Below are 20,427 nucleotides of genomic sequence, written 5' to 3'. Positions count from 1 at the left end.
CCAGTCATGAGGGCTCCCAAAGACTTCACACCTCCAAATACCATGACATGGGGGCTTAGGTTTCCATGTATGTATCAGGGGAGGGGGGACACAAACATTCAGGGCAATACATAAAGGATGGAGTGGTGAAATCATGAAGACTAAAACAAAGTACCACCATCTGGAACCTCACATTATTCATGGACATCACGTAATGCCAAAGCACCATCCTGTATCAGGGACAGTAGATCTCAATGCAACCTCAGGTTTTTTGAGTAGTGAGCAAAACAGTTTTTAAACACTAGAATTATTACCAAAAAAAGGAGAAGTTAAATTGGTTCTGACCTATCGATTTTCACATTTGAGGTTCAGTTCTTCAAAAGGTTAGTTAGATTGTGATATGCCTACATATATGTTGAGGAGAATTGTGAGATCAGTCCTGGAAATGTTGGACATCTGGCTTACTGGTATCGTAAAGGCAGTTGACATTGTGAACAGAGACTTGGGAAATTTTGAATCATAAACTTGTAGTTTAAAAGTTAAATTGTTTATTTAATTCTTGAAACAGCTATAAGCCAACTTGGGTGCTAACAACATACGTTTACAATAGATTACCAGTATAGGATAATTGCTCAAGCCTGTGATCTGAGAACTCTTATCGGTTTGGCACGAAGCAAAGAGAGTGATCTTCGTTTTTTCCTGCCACCACCTCCTTTGCCATCTTTAAATGAAGTAAGTAAATAAAATAATCCAGTGAGTGAAAAAGAAATTAACATATCACATCTTCACTCTGAAGGGTGCAGAGTAACCTTTCAAAAAGTAGTTTGAAAAAAAACCAAAAACCCACCAGTTTGTTGTCTACTTTTCACAAGCAGGTGAACTAGATATAAACCTGAAATTGTAGTTTCTATACCAAGATTTCCTAGTTTATCAGGAGATGTTGTTTCTCTTGTGTTATTTTCCCTTTTGGGTATTGGAAGCCTCTATACACCAGACGGTAACTTCATAGCCTATTAACATCGATGAGTTGGTCACTTGTTCTAATATTGCTATAGATCAGTTTTTCTCAGCCTCAACACTCCTAACATTTTGAGATGAATAATTCTTTGTTGTTGAAGATTGTTCTGTACATTATAGGGTGTCTAGCTGCATCCCTGGCATCTACTCATTGGATGCCAGTCGCATCCCCAAAGCTGTAACAACCAAAACTGAAGATATTGCTAAATGTTTCCTGGGGCTCAAAACAGCCCCTGGAAAACCACCACATGTAGATACTAATGTATCACTTTGCATAGATATTTACTAACCACTACATGTAGATATCAATGTGGTACTCCTCATAGTTGTTAAATACTAACCACTAATAGGTATTAGAGTGTGCTTCTTGAGCAGCTTTTCTAGGCCTTCCTAGAAAATGAAAATCAGAAAACTTGCAATCAGTTGTTGAAAATTAGAAAAATGAATATGCTAGATGTAAGTTATTAGAGAAAATGACTAATGAGTTCTGGATTTTAGAAGCAAGAACATAATAGAAGAAGAAAGAGTATAACAGTCCATTTTAAATCGAGAGCTAAACTGTGCAGTTTTTGGACTGAGGTAGCAGACACGGAAGTCCAGAACTCAAAGTTAAGTGATGCTCATTTACCTGGGTGGGTGATGGCGTTTCAAGACTAAAAGCACCAATTTATCTCTGCTCTTTTGTTTTGTTTTGATTCTTTGGGTACTTTTGTTGTACTCTGTTGTTGAGCTTAACTATGGGGCATTGTTTCTCTTTTTATTCCAGGATACTTGCATTGAAGAAGAGCTCAGACAGTTGCTGGCTTCTTTACCTCAAACCGAGCTAGATGAGTGTATCCAGTATTTCACATCTTTGGCTCTGAGTGAAAGCAGTCAAAGTCTAGCTGCTCAGAAGGTTAGCTCATTTATTCATTGAGTAAATATTTTGGAGTGCCCACCCACCCTTTCTAGGATCCTGTGCCAGGGGCCAGCATTCAGAACCCTAGAAGAGTCATCCATCCAGGAACAGAATAAACATGGTGACTCCTGGTTGTATTCCAGGCACTGGGCCAGGTGTTAGAGATGGTGGGGAGACATGTAAATAAACAAAGTCCCAGAGTGTGTAAGAGAGATACAGGTTACTTCCAGAGCCTTTCACTGTGCTTAAGAGGTCGTTTAAGCCTTCATGGAGGTGCCTCTGAAGTTAAATCTTAAAGAATAAATAGATAGTAATTTACAAGGTTTTAAATATCACCTATCTGCTCCTAATGCCTAAAGTGATTTCTCTACTCTTATGTTCTAACTCAGGCTCTGGATTTGAATATTCAACTTCCTGCTTGATGTCTTTGCTTGGATGTCTAATCCAAGTCCCAAACTCAGCACGTTCAGCCCACCATCTCCACTAAACTCTTCCTCCTCTACTTCCATTTCAGTAAATGGGGCAGCATACAGGTCGTTGCTTAAGCTAACGGCTAGGAATTCTTGTTGATTCCTTCCTTCCGTGTTCAGCCAGTCCGTGGTTCCTGAAAGCTGTCCCTTCACATGTAGCTTGAGTCCATTTGTCTCACTGTCTGCAGTGTAGCCACCTTCTCCTGGCCACCGTCATCTCTTTCTCAGACTGTCCTGTTCTTTCATCTTGACTTCTGTTCTTGCTTTCATTTTTTAAATAATTTTAGAATCTCTTTCTCCTATTATTTTAAGTTCATTGAGGTGTTAATTCCTGTCTGTGGTGGCATCAACTCTTATGTTGGATTGTGGATTAATATGGGTCATGTGTTTTTACCGTGAGCTTGTCTTTAGCCGAATGGATCATTTTCTGTGTGAGTCCCAAGTACCCTGGATTGTAAATCTGTCCCCGCAGAGCAGTTTTTGTGTTCGCCCCTGTTGGATACGCCAGGAGGTTCACTGTCACTGGACTAGTTTGATATGAATGCCCCGGTTTGGGATTCCTGTGGCACATAGGAAGTATAAATTCAGATACATCTGTAGAGGGCTTAGTGTTGGGGTTAATTTCTCATCCAAAGCCCCAAACAGAAACAGGCTTCCATAGGCTGGTGAGTAGAGTTTTTAGGCTCTCTTGGAGGAGGCAAACTTTTCAGGGCTCTGCCTTTCTAAAGGGATCCCAGATCTAGTTCCCACTGAATGTGACATCCAAAACCACATCACTTGCACTGAACGAGGAAAATCCCATCTGAGGAGCCTGCAGGCATCTTACCTCGGCAGTCCTGTGCTTCCCACTTCTGCTGCAAGTTCCATCTTCAGTTCTCGCAGAGGTTCTGCTTTCTTTCTTCTTCCCATTTTCTTTAGAACTTGGCTATGTTTTAAAATAGTTTTGTATTGCATTTCATCAGACATTTCTACATGTTTGTAGTGGGAGGGATTCACTTAGAAGCCAAGTTCGCCATCTTGCTGGATCCAGAAAGCTTCCTTATCACATCTCCATCATCTCAGACTCCACAGCAGGCTCCTTACCTGTCTCCCCAGTTCTGCGCTTTCACATCAGCCAGAGTGATTTTTACAAAAACATGAATTCGATCCACTCATGTTCCTGCATTAAGCCTTCCGAATGGCTTCCCATACGTGTCGAGTCTGAGCCCTTCTTATGATCAGGGCATGGACTGGCCATTGTTTATCAGAGTGGCTGCCCCTTGGAATGGTAAGGAAGTTGACAGGAAAGGGACAGTAGGGACTGCTGGCCAAGGCCATGGCTTCTGGGCAGAAATGAGGTGGCATAGTATATCAAACGACTTTCTCTCTCTTGACTTAGCAAAATGTTAAAAAATGCTATAGAAGGTGACAGAACACTATAGAAGTTAGGATGATGTTAACTCAATAGTAATAAGCAAAAGAAAATCTATTGTGCTGAAAAAGAACATCAGGCCAGGTACCAGGAGCTCTGGCATGGGGACGAGGAGAGGAGTGATGCTAGTGGGGACAGAGGTCAGTGAGACACCTGTGGCAGAGAGCAGGGAGGCACATCCACCCCATTGTGCTTACTACCCTGCTGATAACAGTTTGGTTCTGTCAAAGCTCAAGCTATCAGAAGCTGGACAAGGCCTGCTGAAAGTGAGGCTGTGCTCCCTGCCTCCCAGATGAAAAGGGAAGCCTGAGAACGGAGAAGGGTCCAGATAAGGAATTTACTCAGAGTGAGAGGTGCATGGTCTTCAGGACACCAGCAGCACAAGCAACAAAAGACAAAAACACACAAATTGGACGTCATCACCATTAAAAATGTTTGTGCTGCAAAAGACACTATCAGGAAAGTGAAAATACCCAGTTTGGGAGAAATATTTGAAAATAATTTTTATCCAAAATATACAAAGAATTTTTAGAATAAAAAGACAAGTAACCCAATTAAAATATTAGGCAAAGGATTTAAACAGATATTTCTCCAAAAAAAAGTATATAAATAACTAATAAGCACATAGAAAGGTGCTCAACATCATTAATCATTAGGGAAATGCAAATCAAAACCAGAATAAAGATGTCACTTCACACATAATGAGATGGCTGTAATAAAAAACATAGGTGGGGCACCTGAGTGGCTCAGTAGCTTAAGTGACCGTCCAACTTCAGTTCAGGTCATGATCTCGCAGTTTGTGAGTTTGAACCCCACGTCAGACCCTGTGCTGACCGCTCAGAACCTGGAGCCTGCTTCGGATTCTGTGTGTGTCTCTCTCTCTGCCCCTCCCCGACTCATGCTCACACACGCGCTCTCTCACTCTAATAAATAAACATTAAACAAATTAAAAAAAAAAAAGATGGGTAACAAGTGTCGGCAAGTATGTGGAGAAATTAAAACCCTCATACACTGCTGGTGGGAATGAGAAATTATGCAGCCACTGTGGAAAATGGTTTGAAAGTTCCTCAGAGTTAAACAAAGAGTTACCATATGGACCCAGGAACTCCACTCCTAGGTAGACACCCAAAAGAATTAAAACCGTATGCCCACGCAAAAACTTGTACACAGATACTCATAGCAGCATTATTCATGATAGCCAAAAAGCGGAAACAACCTAAATATCTATCAGCTGAGGAATGGATAAACGAAATGGGAGTCTATCCACACAATGGAACATTATTGGCCACAAAAAGGAAAGAAGTACTGATACATGCTACAACGTGGATGAACTCTCAAAAGTCAGACACAAAAGGTGACACATTGGTAACATACTAGATGGTACCCCTTATGTGAAATGTCCAGAACAGGCAAATTCAGAGAGAATGGGAGTACATTAGTGGCTGGGGCAAGGGGCAATAGAGAGCGACTGCCAGTGGGCTCAGACTGCCCTCAGGTGGATCAGAGTTGGGAGTCTGTTTAGGCTACTACCCTCAGGACACCACGCTCTGATTCACTTGGATGAAGCCTCTGCTGTGCACGCCAGTTATTTACATCCAGTGAACGGGCCCACAGCTAAAGCAGTGGGAGGAGGGGATGCAGGGGGAGAGAACATAAACCCTTCAACCAAAATGGCTTTTCATGTGGGGGCGCCTGGGTGGCTCAGTCGGTTGAGCGGCCGACTTCGGCTCAGGTCATGATCTCACGATCTGTGAGTTCGAGCCCCGCGTCGGGCTCTGTGCTGACAGCTCAGAGCCTGGGGCCTGTTTCAGATTCTGTGTCTCCCTCTCTCTGACCCTCCCCTGTTCATGCTCTGTCTCTGTCTCAAAAATAAATAAAAAAAAACGTTAAAAAAAAAAAAAAAAAAAAAAACAAAATGGCTTTTCATGTGCGAGGCAGTCTTACTCCAAAGGTGTGGGGTGCCCTGCGGAGCACGTGGAGAGCTCCGAGGAGATGGCACGCACAGCTGAGCCCACCGATCGCCACTATGCAAACTTTACACCCAGCAGTTTAAAGACCCTAGGACTTTGTGTGTGTATACCTATGCGCGTTCATAATTAACATATACTGTGTGTATGTGTTCTTTGATATTTACAACCCTGGAGATGATGTAGGTTTCCTGCCATCTGAGATGCCCCCCTCCATCTCAGCTTATTTTATTTTCTTTTTTTAAAGATTTTATTTTTGAGTAATATCCACACCCAACTTGGGGCTCGAACTCACAACCCTGAGATCAAGAATCACATGCTGCACCAACTGAGCCAGCCTGGTGCCCCTCAGTTGGCTTATTTTAAACAAAATCTTCCCCTAAACAAAGTGATGTCTGAAAAAGTAATTCGTGTGACCTTTTAACTGCATTGACTTGACTCTATTCCAATCAGTATATTTAGGTATCACAGATCACAGTGGAAATGATGAAACTGATATTTACTCAAAACATTTCGTTCTGCTGGGCAGACTACATGCACACATAGATCTATCCTTTTAGTAGAAATTTCAAAAAGAAATTGTTTCTGGCACTTAAAAAAAAAATGAATGCTTTGTGATTAATGAAGTACTTTTGATTTTTCATTTGGAAGGTGCTGCTTTCACCTCGATTTGCCTCCCTGTCCTCTGAACACTTTTTTTAAAGAGTTTTTATTTAAATTCCAGTTAGTTACCATACAGAGCAACATTAGTTAACATACCGTAGAATACTAGTTTCAGGTGTACAGTGTAGTGATTCAGCACCTGCATACCTCACAGGTGCTCATCACAGCAAGCGCCCTCCTTAATCCCCCTCACCTACTCCCCCAGCCCCCCACCCACCTCCCCTCCGTAACCACCAGTGTGTCCTCTAGTGAAGAGTCTGTTTCTTGGTTTGCCTTTCTTTCTTTTTTACCCTCTTCTGCGTGTTTGTGTTGGTTTTTAAATACCACACATGGGTGGTATTTGTCTTTCTCTGACTTCTTTATTTTGCTGAGCATTATACTCTCTAGCTCCATCCCTGTTGTTGTAAATGGGAAGATTTCGTTCTTTTTGATGGATGAGTAATATTCCGTTGTACATACACACATGTATATGTGTATTTATGTATGTGTGTATATATGTGTATATATACACACACCACATTGTCTTTATCCATTGATTAGTTGATGGGCACTTGGTCTGTTTCCATAATTTGGCTATTGTAGATAATGCTGCTGTACACATGGGGGTGCATGTATCCCTTTGCATTAGTATTTTTGGATTCCTTGGGTGAATACCTACTAGTGCAATTGCTAGATTGTAGGATAGTTTTATTTTTAATTTTTTGAGGAGCCTCCATACTAGCTTCCACATTGGCTGCACCAATTTGCATTCCCACCAACAATGCAGGAGGGTTTCTCCTTCTCCACATCCTCACCAACACCTGTTGTTTCTTGTTTTGTTGAGTTTAGTCATTCTGACAGGTGTGAAGCGATATCTCATTGTAGTTTTGATGTTGAGCATCTTTTCATGTATCATCTTTTCAGTGGCCATCTGGATGTTTTTGGAAAAATGTCTATTTGTGTCTTTTGCCCATTTTTAAATTGGATTATTTGGTTTTTGGGTGTTGAGTTTGATAAGTTCTTTATATGTTTTGGACACTAACCTTTTATCACATATGTCATTTGCAAATATCTTCTCCCATTCCATAGGTTGCCTTTTAGTTTTATTGATTCCTTTTCTATATAGAAGCTTTTTATTTTAATGAAGTCCTAATGGCTTATTTTTGTTTTTATTTCCCTTGCTTCAGCAGACATATCTAGTAAGAAGTTGCTACAGCTGATGTCAAAGAGGTCACTGCCTGTATTCTCCTCTGGGATCTTAATGGTTTTATATCTCACACTTAGGTCTTTCATCCATTTTGAATTTTTTTGTGTGTATGGTGTAAAAAAGTGGTTCGCTTTCATTCTTCTGCATGTCGCTGTCCAGTGTTCCCAGCACCAGTTGTTGAAGAGACTGCCCTTTTCCCATTGGATATTCTTTCCTACTTTGTCGATGATTAGCTGTCCATATAGTTGTGGGTTCATTTCTGGGTTCCCTATTCTGTTCCATTGGTTTACGTGTCTGTTTTTGTTCCAATACCATGCTGTTTTGATTACTTTAGCTTTGTAATGTAACTTGAAGTCCGGAATTTTGATGCCTCTGGTTTTGTGTTGCTTTGCTTTGCCTTTTCAAGGTTGCTTTGGTTATTTGAGGTCTTTTGTGGTTCCATACAAATTTAAGGGTTGCTTGTTCTAACTATGTGAAAAATACTGTTGTTATTTTGATAGTGATTGCATTAGGTGTGTAGATTGCTTTGGGTAGTATAGACATATTAACAACGTTCTTCTGATCCACGAGCATGGAATGTCTTTCACTTTCTTTGTGAGCTCTTCAGTTTTTTTCATCAGTGTTTTATAGTTTTCAGAGTACAGGTCTTTCACCTCTTTGGTTAAGTTTGTTTGGCAAGAAAGAAGTAAAATTACTACTTGCAGAAGACATACTCTATGTAGAAAACCCAAAAGACTCCACCAAAAAGTGGCTAGGACTGATACACAGATTCAGTAAAGTCACAGGATACAAAATCAACGTACAGAAATCTGTTGCAGTCCTTTTTTTTTTTTAATGTTTATTTTTGAGAGAGGGAGAGAGAGCGCATGCATGAGTGGGGAAGGAGCAGAGAGAGAGGGAGACATAGAATCCAAAACAGGCTCCAGGCTCTGAGCTGTCGGCACAGAGCCCGACACGGGGATCAAACTCACAAACCGTGAGATAATGACCTGAGCTGAAGTCAGACGCTTAACCAACTAAGCCACCCAGGCGCCCCAAATCTGCTGCATTTCTATACACCGATAATGAAGTAGCAGAAAGAGAAATTAAGGAATCAATCCCATTTACATTTACAACAAAAACAGTGAGATCCCTAGGAATAAACCTAACCAAAAAGTTGTACTTCTTTAATTAATGTTGAAAAAAATATTTAATTTCATTTCTGAAGCTCTATCTCATCAGACCAGTAAGCAACTCCATCTCAGTTATTCTCCTCCCACTACCCCTGTCTAGTCAGGCTTCTCCGATTTTTTACTTGCCAAGAAGTTGGGAGTGAAGAGATAGGAGGGGTGTCCATCTGGTTTTTAGAGATCTGTCAGACCTGCCTTGTGGCAGTCTCTAAGCACCCTTAAAGGGACAGTACGCTGCTTCTATACGAAACTGCCTCCTCACTGAGGTAACGCAGCCTTGGCAGGTGTCCCACACAGCTGTTGGGTTCCAGGGCATGGCTTCTTCACCTTTGTTAATCGCCATGGACCCCTTTGGTGATTTAGTAAAGTCTGTGAACTTGTTTGTAGATGCATAAAACTCAATACACAGGATTATAAAAGAAACCAATTATATGGGATACCGTTACCAAAAATAATTTTGGTATCATGTATTTCTTGTTCATGCATTAAACAACAGGAAGAGACCTGTAAAATGGGAAAGTTGAAGTTTATTTTTAAAACACTTTAACTTTTGGGGTGCCTGGGTGGCTCAGTTGGTTAAACATCCAGCTCTTGGTATTGGCTTAGGTCATGATCTCACGAGCATGAGATCAAGCCCTGCGTCGAGCTCTGCGCCGACAGTGTAGAGACAGCTTGGGATTCTCTCTCTCTCCCTCAGAGCACTACCACAAATGAGATGTAATACGAAAATATCTGTACTCTCTATTGCCGACAGTCACACAGATTGTTACCATTACTATGGTTTATTGTCTGTGTTTACAAAATTTCTGTTAGATGTCGGGAAGATAAAGATGTAACTTTTTCTCGTCCAAGCATACACCCTACCGACCCTGAATTCTGTCTACTCCAGGCCCTTAAGAATGACCCTGGGTCTGCAACTCATGCTTTAGAATGAATGCACCGTTTCTCTTTTTTTTTAAAGTTTGTTTATTTTTTGATTTAGAGAGACAGACAGTGCCAGCTGAGGAGGGGCAGAGAATGAGGGAGAGAGAGAATCCCAAGCAGGCTCTGTGCAGTCGGCTCAGAGCCCAACACGGGGTTCCATCTCACAAACCATGAGATCACTCACTACCTGAGCCGAGATCAAGAGTTGGACACTTAACCGACGGAGCCACCCCGGTGCCCCTAAACACACCATTTCTAAGCCCAGTTAGTTCGCATAAATTGCAGAGTTCTGAGGTTGTCAGTTTTTATGCAGAAATGCCAGGGATTAGCTTTTACACACTTTAAAACAGAGGGTCCCACAATAAGAAGCAGTAGCAAGACTCTCTGTCCCCCTGCTCTCCACCCATCCCGGCAGTGATCTGCCTACTCTCCTTTTGTTTTCAGATGTCACATCTCTTGGCAGCTTGCCTACATCTGTCTCTTCACTACTACCTTTCTGACCGTCCCTGCCCTCCTGCTCGTTCTCCCTCACGCTCACTGTATTCCAGCCACGCTGGCCCTCACTCTCCGTTCCTTAAACTCTCTACCTGCTCGAGTTCTCTCTGCCTGGGATTCTCTGCCACCAGCGTGTCATATGGCCGCTTTTTCATCCTTCAGCTTGTCAGCTCCTCAGAGAGACCTTCCTCTCCATCTCAAATGTTTAGTGCATTTATCGCCCTTCGTAGCATTTATCCCATTGTGTAATTATGCTGTATATTTATCTGTTTGCTTATTTAATTGTCTTACTCCCTTCCAGTGGTCGATAATAATGTCCCTAGTACCAAATACAGTGCCTCCCACACAATATGTTCTCACAAAATATTTATGGAATAATGGATGAATGAATTATGACATTGCTAAGGGAGCCAGCTGTGCACGAATTTATATATGCTTAAATAACAGCTGGTATATTTCTGTTATGAGTCAAAGTATTTTTGCATGGCAGACAAAAGTGTAGATAACTATAAGGATATTGTTTAAAAGGAGCATAGGTTATATGGTAACAAGGTATCTATTATGTATGAAATCATTGGCCATTATAAATTTGTTGAGATACATTTGAAAAATACCACGTTAATCCAGAGTAATGTTGTGTCTCAAATTGAGTATGATATTTACAAAATGATACATAAAATTCTTTGTTACACTTACGACTAATATAGAATATGGATGTAAATTCTTTAGTAACTTTATTAGTTGACATCCCTCTTCTGCTTTGTTACTTGCCTTTTGATTTTTATACCTTACCCTTTATTTTTAACATTGTCACTCTCTTTCTTTTCCTCTGCATTTCTTTCATTCTTAAGAAATTGTTTTTTGGTTGCACTTACAGAATTTGATGTGTGGCATTTCTTAAATTTTTACGAATTTATGTAAACTTGCTCTGTCTTAATCTAGTGATAAAGCAGCAGTAACCTACGTATGTTTATTTTCATGTTAAGAATTAGAATATATTCCATATGCTCACACCACGAGTTTATACCTTTTATTTATTCCTTTTTCTTGTGTTTTTAACTGCCACACAATCTGCCAGTTCATAAATAACTTAGAAGCTTTGCCAATGAGGTTGGAATTGGAACTGTATTTTTATTTCCCACTTAGAAAATGATCAAGAGAAACGTAAAATCCTAGGTAATTTTTTTCCTTTTTTATTTACTTGGAGCATTTAGCTTAGAAAGAGGTCAGGTGATTTGGGGGTGTGTGGTAGGGAGAAGGATTTGGGGGAGGCAGGTTGTGGTGGTAAATCTTTTAAGAAAAGTTCCCCAGCCCCCAAAGCCCACCAGTTCACTGTTTACCCTTATCCCTGCTAGAGGAGAGAATGACTCTCAATGAATTAGTCCCTTGCCAGGCCTCTACTTAAGTAGCATAAACGTTTGAGATCTAAGCATGTTTAAACTTGGAAAAACAGAATGTGACATCAAGAGAGGAGGGCATGAGTAAGAATTATAGAATGATCAAACATTTTGAATATTTACTGGGTTTGCTGAGCCATGAGCCCTATAAATTAACTCAAAATGGAGAAATTTATGGATTATATTTCCTGTAGGAAACACTGGGCTTTCTATATACATTTTTGAAAAACATTACCTTGTAGTTGAGTTCTTTTGCCAGCAGGTGGCCTGTATGCACACAGTTATGGCCCCTCGTGCAGATACAAAGCACTTCAAAGGAGATGCAGTAATGTCTTCTTTTCATCCCTTCTGTCTCCCTCACCCAGTGCACATGCACGCACATGCACACACACGCACACCCGTTCACAGTTACACATACTCTTTACACATATTATAGCATGCAGTACACATTCTTCTGCCCTTTCTTTTTCTCACTTACGGGTTCATCTTGGAGATTGGTATATGCCAGTATACGAGGAGACTCAAAAATTTTTATATTCTTTTTTTTAACGTTTATTTTATTTTTGAAAGAGAAAGAGAGGGAGGGGCAGAAGGGATGGGGGGCAAAGGATCTGAAGCAGGCTCTGAGCTGACAGCCGAGAGAGCCTGACGTGCGGCTCGAACTCATGAGCCATGAGATCATGACCTGAGCTGAAGTCAGACGGTTAACCAGCTTAGCCACTCAGGTGCCCCCCAAATTTTTATATTATCATAGCATTCCATTGTACAATGGTACCATCATTACTTAACCAGCCCTCTGTTGATGGCAGTAGGTAGTGCTTACAAAGACTGTCACCGTGAACAAACCTGTACCTGTATTACTCTGCCTATGTGTGTCTCTCTAGGTTGGATTGTTGAAGGGCACGGGCGCTTGTAATTTAGACAGCTGTCCTTCAGTTGTCCTCCGTAAAAGTTGCAGGGTGATGGGAATGCCTGCTCCCCCACCCCTCTGATAGATGAAAACTATCCTTTCTCATGGTGTTGCCACACATGCCTCTCATTATAAGTTGTGTTGGGCATTGTTTCGTAGATTTCCTTTCCTAGGAACTTTCTGCTTATGACTGTTGCTCATTTCTCCATAGCATTGTTGATATTTTTGCCACTGATTTGTAGGGGATTATTGCATACTAGTGACATTAGCGTTTGACCTGTGATGATAGTTGAAATTTTCTTTTCCCAGTTTATTCTTATATTTTGCTATTAGGGCTAATGCACACTCCTCTTCTGTCTTCTGGCTTTCCTAACCCTTCTGTTTATTCTTCCATATGATCTTGAATTTCAGTTTAGGAAGAGTTAAAAGTTCTCTGATCATTGTCATTGTTTGTCTTCATTTTATATTTTTCCAGCAATGCCTTTTCTCTTTTTTATTATTTTGATTAATAGACTTCAGGTAGACTCCACTACCATCATCTGACAGTGGAACATTATGGTCAACCCTAGGCTTTTCTTACTTGGTAAAGAATTGTGTGTCAGTCTTCATACTTTGAGAGAAGAGGACACAGAAGGAAGAAGTAAGGAAGATGCAAAGATCTCCTCCTCTAGAAATGATCCCTTATGTTTTCTGTTCTAGTAAGCAACAACTTGCATAACTAGCTCCCTTTCAGCTTCCAAAATAGGTTGTGTATAATACAGGGATTTTTTCGTGTGTGTGTGTGTGTGTGTCAAACAAAAAATATGAGTCACTCTTCTCAGTAAACATTTTAATTATCTTTCAGGGTGGCTTATGGTGTTTTGGAGGAAATGGACTTCCTTATGCTGAAAGTTTTGGAGAAGTTCCTTCAGCCACGGTGGAAATGTTCTGTTTAGAAGCTTTGGTAAAACATTCTGAGGTAACTTGCATTTTCAAAATGTGGTTTACTTTTTATGATCGCAATAAAAAAATTGTACATCATGGTTCATTCAAGCGAAATAATCCTCATTTTTTATAAAAGAAAAGAAGCTTTTTGCTTATTTAAAAATTTTCTTTTTTCCCCATTTAGTTGTAGAATTGATAATCATGACTTAGCACCGATACATGTATTTCCTTTTGCCAAGTATTTCTGAAAATGGATTTAATCTTAATTGCACATAAAGAAAGCAACCCATTGTTTAAATATGGCGTTGAACTTTGAATTACGCTATCTTATGCTACCTTTCTCAGATCTTTTTTATAAATAATATTACCAGGTAGTTAATTTCCAGTAAAACATCTGCCAAAGAAGCCAATATAGAAAAAAGGTAAATATTTGGATGGCCATACTCTTGAATTTTAAACAGAGCTTATATTAGTGGTTTTTAAGTTTTTTGGCATGTATGACAACTTTTCTGTCATGATCATAGTTTGATTTTAAAAGAAAAGAGCAACAGACTTCGTGATGCTCAAACATGAATGCATAAAAACCACTCAGGAAGCATGTTTGAAAGCGCACATTTCCTGGTCACCTCTAGCGGCTTCAACTTAGTAGTTGTGGGCTGGTGTCCGGGAGTTTGTGTTTGTAACGGGCATCGCTGGTGAGGCTGCTGGAAGTAGTTCATCCCGCAAAGTGAGGAACTCCATTCTAGAGATTTTAAACTTTCCAGTTTAATTTTGAGGACCATTAGACGCGGCTCAGGAGCATAGTGGTCTCTGGTCATCTTTAGTTCCCACCAGTGGAGTTAGGAATTGCGTACAAAGCAGAGGTATTAGTGTTGTAGCTCAGAAGGGCACATGGGAAAATAATGCTAGAGGTTTTGTAGCTTATGATCAGTTTCTGAAGCATTAGATCTGTCTTCAGGAGAAAGTACAGTGTGTGGAATACCTTTATTACATTATCTCACTGACATAGGTCTAAAGGGCTTTTAAATGCACTTAAAATGTGATCAAATTCAGTAAAAATTTAGAGAATGAAAATTGTTGCATATACAGGACACAGCATCATGAGTGAGTACAGCTAGTGATGGGAAGAGGCCAAGGCCATGCCGGTGACCTCGGCACACTGCGAGGGCTTGTTGGTCAATACTGTTGCCTTTCCATAATATTACGTATTTCCTTTGGCTGTATTTTATCCCTTTTCTCTATTAAAAATTCATATCCCCTTTCTTTCCTTTTTATTTTTATCATTTGATCTTTCTCTTTAAAAAATGTTTCTGACTCCTGAGTTTTGGGAGAGCCCCAGACCTGTGGACTTGTGTGGGCTGGTGTGCAGGGCGGCACATGGTGCCATTCTCTGGGAGTTCTTGTTTGCAGAAGCAAAAGCTGCCACTTGAATGGGGTTTTTCTTCCCATTATCAGGTGGCAGGTTTCTCGGTTAGAGAATTTTTTTAAGGTAATTTCAAGCCAGTCAAAGTATCACTGTAAATTGAAACCATTCTAGGGGTGCTGGGGTGCCTCAGTTAGTTAAGTGTCTGACCGGCTCAGGTCATGATCTCGTGGTTCTTGGAACCTGGAGCCTGGAGCCTGCTTTGGATTCTGTTTCTCTCTCTCTCTCTCTCTGCCCCTCTCCTGCTCACGCTCTCTCTCTCTCTCTCTCTCTCTCTCTCTCTCTCTGTCTCTCAAAAATAAACATTAAAAAAATTAAGATAAAAAAATTGAAACAATTCTATAATAATGACATTGTCAAGTTACATCCCACCAAGAGCTACGCAGAGTAAGAGTAAACATTTCAGAAGCCCTGGTGAGATGTGCCTTAATTTTTTTCAGTGATTTTGAAGCACCTCCCGCATAGATAGGAATTTGCTTATTTATTTAAGTGAGCTGCGAGGAGAGTTTTGGGTGGTCTCTCTGGGTCTCTGTCCTTGAGCAGGAGCCCCTAGCTGTGCCGTCAGCGTGTTGTGTCACCTCGCTAGTGAATTTGTGCAACATACGGTGAGCTTTCATTAATTTATCGTGCTAGATACCCACACACTGTGATGAAATTGAAGCAAATGGAGGCTTGCAACTACTTCAGAGGCTGTACCAACTTCACAAGGATTGTCCCAAAATACAGAGAAATATAATGCGTATCATTGGAAACATGGCTTTGAATGAACATCTTCATTCTACTATAGTTCACTCAGGTAACACCGTTATATACTGAGTATTTTGGATCCGATCCTTTGTTCCCACCTCCACCCCTCATGATACGTTAATCGTTTTATTTATTTATTTATTTAATGTTTATTTTTGAGAGACCGAGCACGAGCAGGGGTGGGGCAGAGAGGGAGGGAGACACAGAATCCAAAGCAGGCTCCGGGCTCTGTGCTGGCAGAGCCTGCCGAGGGGCTCAAACTCACGAGCCGTGAGATCATGACCTGAGCCAAAGTCAGACGCTTAACTGACTGAGCCACCCAGGCGCCCCACAATACATTAATCTTTTAATAGACTTAACACTTCGCTTAGGGTTAGTTATGGGTCTTTAGAGCATATCGTTTTAGTAGGGGCATGGAATTGCTTGGGACTTGTGTACTACACGCCTGAGATCATCGGTGTGCGGACAGTCAGAGGAGGGCAGTTTTTGCCTTGACGACCATCTAATGGTCTACATCACCTTTGATAGGATTCGGTTGACCCAGAGTACGTGTACTCAGTATAATTAGTGATTTTCCCCCTTGCAACTAATCAACTGACTGTGGGGAGATACTTAGGACCATGCAGATATCCAGCTCCTCATCTCCTGAACTCCCCTGCCTGATCCAGTCTTCATCATGATGGTTGCAAAATGATGATTTTCTAACTGCAGCACGCCCTCCCCGTGTACTTTTCAGCATTTGGCATTTCCCTGTAAGCACGAGCCCTTCCTTCTCTCTCCTTCCATCTGTCTCCCTTTCTTCCCTCTTGTCCCTCCCTCTCTCGCTCTCTCCCTCCCCATCAGTATGGGCACATGGATTCCTGGTTGTTGTTTTTTTTAATGGTTTATAACTTATTCCTGTACTTAACATTAGATGCCAGATTGTTTCGGTTTTGGTCAGTGGGAGCCCGACAAACCGGCTCCCTGTGTCCTGGCAATATGCCCACCTCGTCTGGGGAGGCATTCCTTATTACTGTCTGAATAACAACATGTTCCAGGCTCCTTCCTCTGAGGAGAAGTGCAGATTGATCTCAGTGCAGATTGATTTTTAGAGGCCAGGATCTGGGTGCTCGGTGTGCTTATTGTTCCTGGAGTGTCTTCGCTTCTTGGCTCTTTCAGTGGAAAAAGCAAGGTGGTAAATATCAGGACACACACAAGTATGCATTCATATGTGCACATATACGTGCATATGCTCATAGTTGTTAGAGACTGAGTTTACGTTTTTTCTTGTGTCAGTCTCTACTTTTTTTGTTTGTTTACATTTAAGAGTGTTTTGATCAATAAAAGTTTTTAATTTGATGAAGTCTCATTTGGGATCAGCAAACTTTTTCTATAAAGAACCACTTCCTATGGGCTTTATTTGCTCCACTTGTTTAGGTGCTTAAGGTAGAAACTTAGATCCTAATTTTAACCTCTTCTTGTTTCAGACATCTATTACTGTGTATCAAACACAAAATTCATTGGTTAAAATAGTGGTCCTGTATTTTCCTTGTGAATCTGAAACTTGGGCCAGCCTCTGTGGCTTCATGCAGCACTAACTGGGGCAGCTCGGCTGCGGGATGGAGGGTACACTTTCATGATTGTCCCTCACGTGGCTTGCATACTGGTACTGGCTGTCAGGTAGGAGCCCAGCTGGGGCTGGGGACATTGGCTCCTTCCTACATGCGCCTCTCCGTGCAGCTTGGGGTTTCTTAAAGCATGATGGCTAGGTTTCAACAGCAAACGTCTCAAGAGAGGACCAGGCATACGCTCTTTTTTGCCTCTTATAAAGCAAGCATTGGGAGTAATTTCTGACCTACTCACTAAGGCTAGCTCATATTCAAGAGGAAGGGCTCTGGAAGGGGTTTAGACTCATGACCTCTTGATGGACAATAGTGTCAAAGCATTTGAAGACATGTTTTCAAATCACTACAATTATTTTTTAATACGAGTATTTAAAGCTGTAAATTTCCTCTAACTTGATTTAGATGGATCCCTCAAATTTTGAATATACTGTATTTTCATCATTATTCAGTTTGAAATATTTTCTACTTTTTCTTGTGATTTTTTGCTTTGTCTCATGGGTTACTTAAAAATGTGCTGCATACTTTATAAGTATTAAGGGTTTTCTAGATATCATATGTCCGTGATTTCTCATTTAATAGTCCATGTGTTCAGAGAACATACCCTGTAAGAGTTTAGTCTTTGGAAGTTTACTGAGACTTATTTGATAGCCTGTTTTGTGGTCTGTCGTGATGCATGTTCTGTGTGTGCTTGGAAAGAATGAGTGTTTTGTAGTTGTTGGCGAAGTGTTCTGTATGTAACAATGAAGCCATTGCATTGCTCAAATCTTCTCTGGATCTTCATTGAGCTTGGTCTCGTTCTCAGTGAATTACTGAGAGATGTGTTGAACTGTAATTGTGAATGTCTGTTTTCCTTGTAGTTCTACCAGGTTTTTCTTCCTAGCAAATTATTCATTTTTTATTATTAAGTGATGTCTCTACCACTGGTGACACTCCTTTTCCTTAAGTCTACTTTACCTGGTATCAAAATAGCCACACTGGCTTTTTCTTTTTAAAAAAATTTTGTTATTGGGGTGCCTGGATGGCTCATTTGGTTGAGCATCTGTCTCTTGATTTTGGCTCAGGTCATGATCCCAGGGTTGTGGGATCAAGCCCCACAAGAGATTCTCTCCCTCTCTGCCCCTCTCTCCTGCTCGCACATGCTCTCTCTCTCTCTCTCTCTCTCTCTCTCTCAAACCAAGAACATTAAAAAATTTTGTTATTGAAGTATAGTTGACATACAGTGTTATGTTAGTTTCAGGTGTACAACATAGTGATTCTACAATTTTATACATTACACAGTGCTCACCATTGTAAGTGTAGTTATCATCTGTTACCATACAACATTATTATAATATCATTGGCCCTATTTCCTATGCTGTTCTTTTTGTCCCTGTGACTGATTTATTTTATACCTGGAAGTTTTTACTTCTTCATCTCCTTCATGTATTTTGCTCATCCCCCCACCCTCCTCTCTTCTGGCAACTGCTAGTTTGTTCTCTGTATTTATGGGTCTGTTTTTATGAGAGTTTTTGGTTTTTGGTTTTTAGATTTCACATATAAGTGAAACATATGGTATTTGTGTTTCACTTTCTGACTATTATTTCGCTTAACATAATACTCTCTAGGTCTATTTATGATATCACAAATGGAAAGATCTCATTCTTTTTTATGGCTGAGTGATAGTCGATCACACACACACATACACACACACACACACACACACACACACACACACACACACCTTCTTCTTTATCCATTTACCTGCTGATGTATTCTGTTTTTTTCCGTATCTTGGCTATTGTAAATAATGCTGTAGTAAACAAGGGTGCCTGTATTTTTTTGAATTAGTTTTTTCATTTTATTTGGATAAGTACCCAGTAGTGGAATTAAAGGGTTATATGGTATTTTTGTTTTTAATTTTTTAGTAACCTCCATATTGTTTTCAACAGTGGCTGCATCAGTTTACATTCCCACCAACAGTACATGAAGGTTCCTTTTTTCCCCACATCCTCACCAATGCTTGTTATTTCTTGTCTTTTTGATTCTAGCCATTCTGACTGGTATGAGGTGATACCTCATTGTGGTTTTGATTTTCATTTCCCAGATGATCACTCTGGCTTTTTCCTATGCTTGCTGTTTGCAGCCCTATCTTTTATCTTTTCCTTTTCCCCTTCTTTTGCGTCCATTTTTCTGTGACTTTATTTTTTTTTAATATTTTAAATGTTTATTTTTGAGCAAGAGAGAGAGAGACAGAGTGTGAGTGGGGGAGGGGCAGAGAGCAAGGGAGACATAGAATCTGAAGCAAGCTCCAGGCTCTGAACTGTCAGCACAGAGCCCAGTGAGGGGCTCGAACTCACAAACCCTGAGATCATGACCTGAGCTGAATTCGGCCACTCAACTGACTGAGCCACCCAGGCATCTCTCTGTGACTTTAAAAGTAAGTACATCTTTTATAGACAGCATAGAGGTGCATCTTTTTTTAAATCCGGCTTGATCTTTTTTAATAGGGGTGTTTTGTCTCGTTACCTCTAATGTATTTATGAGTATTGTTTCCTTTTTTTCTTGTTTACGGACTTTTTTGGGTTACTTGAATATCTTTTACATTATGTTCTTTCTCCTGTTTCTGCTTTTTATATATTATTATTTGTGTGTTTTTTTACTTGATGGTATCCTTATCACAGTCTGTCTTGAATTAATATGATACCACTTTATCTATAGTGCGAGATTCTTACAACAGTATAGTTCACTTCCCACCTCTTGCCATCCTTTCTGGTATTGTCTTAATATATTTTACTCCTCCATTATGTTATAGACTTTGTGATACATTGTTGTTATTTTTTAAGAGTCAAAGACTAGAAGAAAAAAAGAAAGTGATTTTTGTTTATTTACACATTTATAGTAGTCAGCTCTCTTCCTTCTTTTCCTACATTTACATCTGATACAATTTCCCTACAGCCTAAAGACCAGGGTGTGCTGGACAAATTCTCTCACCTTTCATTTTCTGAAAGTCTTTTACTTCGCCTCTATTTTATTATCCCAGGAAAGAGATTTTCCATGGATAAAGAATTATTTGTTGGCAGTATGTTATTTTTTCTGTCAGCACTTTAAAAATGTCATTCCATTCTCTCCTAACTACCACTGTCTGATGAGAAGTCTCTCATTCCCATTTTCATTCTCCTGTATGTAACTTGTCGTTTTTTCTCTGGTTTTGAAGTTTTTATGTTTGGTTTTTAGCAGTTTGACTCTGAAGTGCTTGGTTCCTTT

The 20,427-nt window shown here is 40.4% G+C and overlaps 1 protein-coding gene across 3 annotated transcripts in view; it reads left to right on the top strand.

The window, feature by feature from the left end:
• The window catches only part of SERAC1 (serine active site containing 1), a 75,333-nt gene that overhangs the window by 25,758 nt on the left and 29,148 nt on the right, over positions 1-20,427 (top strand). For all 3 annotated transcript variants that reach the window (XM_060617006.3, XM_060617004.3, XM_060617005.3), the window contains 4 exons: positions 590-711; positions 1,763-1,891; positions 13,331-13,444; positions 15,467-15,629. In XM_060617006.3, coding sequence (XP_060472989.2) covers positions 590-711; positions 1,763-1,891; positions 13,331-13,444; positions 15,467-15,629 — 528 coding nt within the window. The remainder of the gene's footprint in view (positions 1-589; positions 712-1,762; positions 1,892-13,330; positions 13,445-15,466; positions 15,630-20,427) is intronic.

This window comes from Panthera onca, chromosome B2 (assembly GCF_046562875.1).
Source record: "Panthera onca isolate mPanOnc1 chromosome B2, mPanOnc1 haplotype 2, whole genome shotgun sequence".
Taxonomy (NCBI): Eukaryota; Metazoa; Chordata; class Mammalia; order Carnivora; family Felidae; genus Panthera; species Panthera onca.
The sequence above is the reverse complement of the archived record's forward strand: the minus strand, read 5'-3'. Positions and strand labels throughout refer to the sequence as shown.